Source organism: Pipistrellus hanaki, assembly GCF_964339955.1.
Source record: "Pipistrellus hanaki genome assembly, chromosome: X".
Classification (NCBI taxonomy): domain Eukaryota; kingdom Metazoa; phylum Chordata; class Mammalia; order Chiroptera; family Vespertilionidae; genus Pipistrellus; species Pipistrellus hanaki.
Window position 1 is genome coordinate 9,003,866 of NC_140524.1, and position 5,377 is coordinate 9,009,242.

At 49.8% G+C, this 5,377-nt stretch overlaps 1 protein-coding gene across 2 annotated transcripts; it reads right to left on the reverse strand.

Annotated features, from left to right (window-relative positions):
* Positions 1-3,904: 3,904 nt before the first annotated feature.
* Positions 3,905-4,775, reverse strand: LOC311614965 (spindlin-2B-like; the record flags this gene model as incomplete). Of its 2 annotated transcripts, XM_084870075.1 has the most annotated exons (2): positions 3,905-4,247; positions 4,551-4,775. In XM_084870075.1, the coding sequence occupies 2 exons, from the start codon at positions 4,773-4,775 to the stop codon at positions 4,002-4,004; spliced, it is 471 nt and encodes a 156-aa protein (XP_084726201.1). In that variant the 3' UTR covers positions 3,905-4,001. The 2 variants fall into 2 exon arrangements, with proteins under 2 accessions (XP_084726201.1, XP_084726200.1); XM_084870074.1 differs by having other exon boundaries at positions 3,905-4,775.
* Between the last annotated feature and the right edge of the window lie 602 nt (positions 4,776-5,377).

Genomic DNA, 5,377 nt, shown 5'->3' on the forward strand with positions numbered 1-5,377 from the left:
AACAAACAAAAAACAGGAAAATGGTTACTATCTCTAAGAAAGGAAAGGAAATTTTTGGCATTCCAAAGTTGCCCTTTTCAATTGTCTCCAATAATGACCTTGAGGAAAGTGTTGGGAGACCCTGACCATATTCCTTTAACAGTAATGCATGCACAAACAAAGACTCATTGACCGTGTAATCCCACCACTAATAACTAATCATTAATCTCATATGCACTCCACTTTAACTCAATTATACTTAGAAAGGACAATATGAGTTGACCCTGGGAATGGAAAATGGGTTGTGATCTGGAAAATGCATTTTGAAAAATTCCACATGAGTATAGGCATCTGTCCTTTACCCAGACACAGTGTAAGTTCACGGCCTGTCTGAATTCTGCCTCCTTTGAACATCCAATAATTTTAAATTCTGTACTAACTGTTTTAATCCATGACAGGTACTGTTTGGGGTTCCTGCTCCCTATTGCAATGATAGCACCCTTGAATTCTGACCTGTTTTGAATAGAAAGGTAAGAAACATTCCAAGGGGGGTAAACGTTACAGTAACAATTTACACAGTTGGGTTTTTTGGGGGTCCATTTTTCATGCTCTGATAGGTCACTTCATCAACATTCTACACCCAAATAAAAGCAGTAAGAATCCAAATCCTTCAGCTTTTATGTGGGAGAGGTTGTGTGGTTCAAGTATATTAGAAAATGTTCAGTTGTCATTGACACCCGCTATATTTCTCTTCCACCAGATCTCTTGTCTAAGGTCAAATTATGGAGCTATGCTTCAAAATACAGCCAGAATCCAGGCAATTCTTATCACACCCACTGTCACCGGACTGGTTTAAACCACTGTTATCTGTTACCTAGAATATTGGATAATCCCAAATTGATCTCCCCTTTTCCATCCTTTTATCTCACACAGGCTACTTTCCAGAGTGAACCCGATAAAATATGAGACAAATCACATCATACCTCTGCTAAAAAGAAATAGCTTCTCATCACACTCAGGGTAAGAGCCAAATTCATTCTAGTACTTCCAAGGCAGCTATCTGCTTCTCCGAGATCCCCAGCACTTGTTTGCACTATTGGTTCTGTTTAGTTGGCACTTATCTGAACTCACTTCTTAATATTCACTACTTCAGTCGCTCCAGCTCCAGCCATGCTGTATCCTCAGTGTCTCTAGAACATGGCAGGCCACATGTGTTCTGGGAGCTCAGCACTTGCTATTCCTGTACCTGTAATTCTCCTTCCTCAGACGTGCACAGGGCCAGTCCTCTCAATGCCTTTAGGTCTTTACTCAAAAGCCACGTTCTCAGTGACGCTCTCCCTGGCTTTCCCATCCAATCAATGTCAGACTCCTGTCTGGAATTTTCATTACCCATTCCTCCTTATTTTCCTCAACATTTAACACTTTGAAAATACTATCTATTTATTTATTGTATCTTGGCTAATATCTGGCACGCTAAAATGAAAGTTCCAAGATGGTAGGATTCTTTTGATCATTACCACATCGTATGTTCCTGTGCCTAGAAGACTGCCTAGCAGCAGAGAGCTACCTGTAGTTACTATAAGTGCGATGAAGCTAAAACAGACAAAAAATGGGGTCAAAGTAAGCCAAAAAGGGAGCTAGTCAGTTTTCCCTGGGTTTTGCCTCAAAGCTACACACACTAATGACTTCAAAGCACAACTGGGCATTTTATTCATTAGAGTAAAGCAGGCCAGCTGGGGGTTTGGCTGACTTGAGAGCATCTGAGTCTATAATGGGCTTCCTCAGACTCAGCCGCTGTATCCTTGTTGAAATATGGACCATAACCCTCAGTTTCCTTTTGTGTTTTTACAGGTGAGCCAGAAATAAGAGATTTCCCAAATGTCCAAGTAGTTATAAAAGCATAGAAAACTATGTTAATTAGAAAACAAAAAACAGGAAGATCAAGTAAAACATGACAGCTGGCTGAAATTAGCTCATGATATCCCAAAGGTGTTTGCCGACTAAAATTGTGATATATGAAAGAAAATTAACCCCTGCTATGATGAGGCGGGGTTGTTTGTATCAATTTTGAAACAAACAACTTCAGGTACTGTAGGGTGGAGAAGGAAGATAAGTTACAAATTGTTTAACTCTTGGAAGCTTCCTCCCCTATCCTCCCACTGCTACACATGGAGTTAGTTGAAGCTGGGGAGTAGGGAGTGACCAGAACTCTATCATTAAGGCAGGGGTATATTTTGGTGAACTGTGGGATGAGTAAACCAGAGAGAGGGCTTTGAGGGGACCTTCCATGGCAGCAAAGGGGAAAGGGCAGGAGGAGAGGAAGAGAAGCACCCATGGGTCAAGACACCCTATGTCTGAGGGACTTTATTGGGGTTACTGCAGCCTCACACACACAACCCCTACACCTCCACGTGGCAATACAGAGCCAAAGGAGTCAGTTACACCAAGCCACACATCCCAACCTGATGTCCCCAGGCCCTCTATCCCACCTGGAAACATAGCTGCGCACACTCCCATCACTGCTCCCCATGTGCCTGGACTTCCCTGAAAACCAGCAGACCTGTTGGGATACAGCCAACATATGGAGCTTCTGGGGACAGCAGACCTGTTTGGTGCAGCACTGGCTGGCACCAACTGTGAGAGGCATGGACTGTCATGTATTACAGTAGGCACAATCCTCTGATGTCCCTCCTCTGAGGGGCAGCAAGGTTCAGTCCCGCCAGAGAAAGAGCAACGAGGGGACTAATGCTGCTGGGTTCTGCAAGGTTCCATTTTTGTGCATAAAATACTTTCCAGATGCGACATGGCACAGCTCTTAAGATCTGAGAGCCCCACCGACCCATTCCCACAGGAATTGTTTAGGCAGTGTAGGGTAAAAGAACCAAGACCTTCAGGTCCAAGATCTGTTGCACTTGGGTCCTCTGAGCAATGAGGCTGAATGCACAATGTGAGTGTGTTTAGGCCCAGGGTCTGGGGTCCTGCTTTGCAGACAAGACTCTCTCATCTCTGTGAAGTTCCAGACCATAAAGTCCCTGAAATGAACCTTTAAGTGTAAACCAAGAGTTATCAAGGAGTTATCCCTGTCAAAATACCTTCTAGGGAACCTGCAAGCCACTTGGTTTTTCTCCTTTGCCACATCCTCTGTGCCCAGAGCCAGGGACAGCAATGTGGGCCTGTCAAAAGTGCAAGTTGCTCCTGGGCCTCCCCTCTCCCCTCTCCCTTCAGCCCACTCCCCACACCTCTTTGTTTGTAGGATCTCTCCCTGGGGCAGGCTTTTTTCTTAGGATTCCTCCTTCTTCAGTGTCCCTGGCCCTTTGGTCCTCACAGGCCTTAGTCCCACCTTAGAGTATCCTGTAGCCTCTCCCCTAATCTCTGCCAGCTTTATCTTTCTCCCCTGGCTCTGGACCTCTTCTGAGATTCTCTGTGCCCTCTCCACTCCAGTTCTTCAGTCTGCTTTCCTCTAAGCCCCAAGATCTCCCTCTCCCTCTGTTATTCTCATCTCCTCCCAGCTGGGGGCCTCCCCCTCCTCACACAGCCTCCCCCCAGGAAGCCCCTCCAGTTCTGGCCCCTCCCCACTGCTTCCTTAGCAGCAACCTCCCCTCTGCCCTCCCCCACAGCCCAGCTCTGGTCCCTTCTCCTCCCTCCTTCCCAGAGCAGGCCAGCTAAGTCCTATGCCATTTTTAGATGACTGATGATGATGCTGTCGAACCTTATTCACAGCCCGAATTTACAGCTGTCCCTTCCTTTCATGCCCCATCCACCCAACACACCCAGTCTCCTCCTCATGATAAAGTGCTTCCACACATGGCATGTCCACACACATTTATATTTTTCAGAACAAACAACAGTTGTGCTGGCAACGATGCTAAATCAACGGGGACCCTTAAATTCCAACACACCCAAAAACAACATTATTTTGCAACGGGACCCTTAAATTCCAACACACCAAAAAACAACATTATTTTGCATAGCCACAACCTAGACATTCGTCTTCACAAATGTGGCCAACTCTACACTAACGGTTAGAACTTTTTCACCAAATCATAGACATAGATATGGAAATCATCCTCAAACTTGATGAAGTACACAGAGGGTTTGGCCTCCACTTGGTGAATCACCATGCCGATGCGTTTGGAGCCATCTTCTTTGGTATATTCCACGTGCTTGCCTATCAGGCCATCCACAACCCCGGGATCCCTCTCGGCTGGAGGGGGCTCGCTGGGATCTGGCATGATGCGGAGGTCTCCTTCCTTGTAGTCATCCAGAAGCTGGTACATGTACAGGACGGGATCTTTCTCATAGGTGATGTAGAACCACGCTTTCATGATGGGCGCTTGGGCCAACACCATCCCTCTCCACTCATCCTTGGCGCCCTGCTCGCCCTCAAACAGATGCTCCACCGCTTTGCCAATGATGGAGCTGGCCAGGTTTGCATCCGTGTCTTGAGAGGATGCCACCTTGTCTGAGAGAACCTTAAGAGACAAGACTCTCTCATCCCTGTGCAGTTCCAGTCCATAGACACAGTCAATGCCATCGTATTTGACCAGGTACAGAGCGGGGTTGATGGGCACCTGGTCCAGGACGGTCCCTTTCCACTGGGTGATGGGCTCGTCGCCTTCCTTCCACCCGTGGGAGATCCTGCAGCCCACGAGGCTCCTGCGGGGCTGGGACGAAGGTTTGCCCCTCTGCTTCTTGGGGCAGCTTTTCTTCTTCATGGTGTTTTCAGCCCCGGCAGCCTGTCCCGCGGGGGCCCTGGCTGGCTGCCCTTCGGCTTCCTGCGCGCCTGGGGTGTTCATGCCTGCAGCCCGCGGGAGCGGGGAGAGAAGAGGGAGAATGTGGGAGACAGACACTCAGATGCCCCAAGGTGCTGCTCCGCAGGCAGCGAGGTCTCTTTGTACCCCGCGCTGTAACTACATTCCCCCCGCGAGCGAGCTGTAGCCAGCGCTGCAAGTCCTGGCTGCTGCCTGCAAGCTGCTCTGTCAGGGCGCCTGCAGGCTGTGCTGCCTGGGAAGGGCAGCGGGCGGTGCAGGCTGGGGTAGGAACTCCGCAGCGCGGGTAGGCTGCTTGGGACTTCCGAGCCCCAGCCTGCACCCCCCAGCCTGCACCGCCGGCCCTGGCGTCCCCTCGAAATCCCCCGCAGCGCGCCTCCCCTCCCCAGCTCGGACCCAGGGCGGGCGCTCACTGTCCTGCAGCCCCAGCACCCCAGCCTCTGCGCTAGCCAGTCTGGCCCCTGCCCCTCTCCCCCCTCCATCTTCCCCCTCCATCTCCCGCAGGAGCGCACCGGCTCCCTTTCCAGCTGGTACCCACCAGCAGCCTTGCCTGCCCGGCGTCCACCTCCGGAGAGCGGGCCTCACGTGCCCAGACCGGACACCTCGCTGCTGCCTTCGCGGGAGCCCGC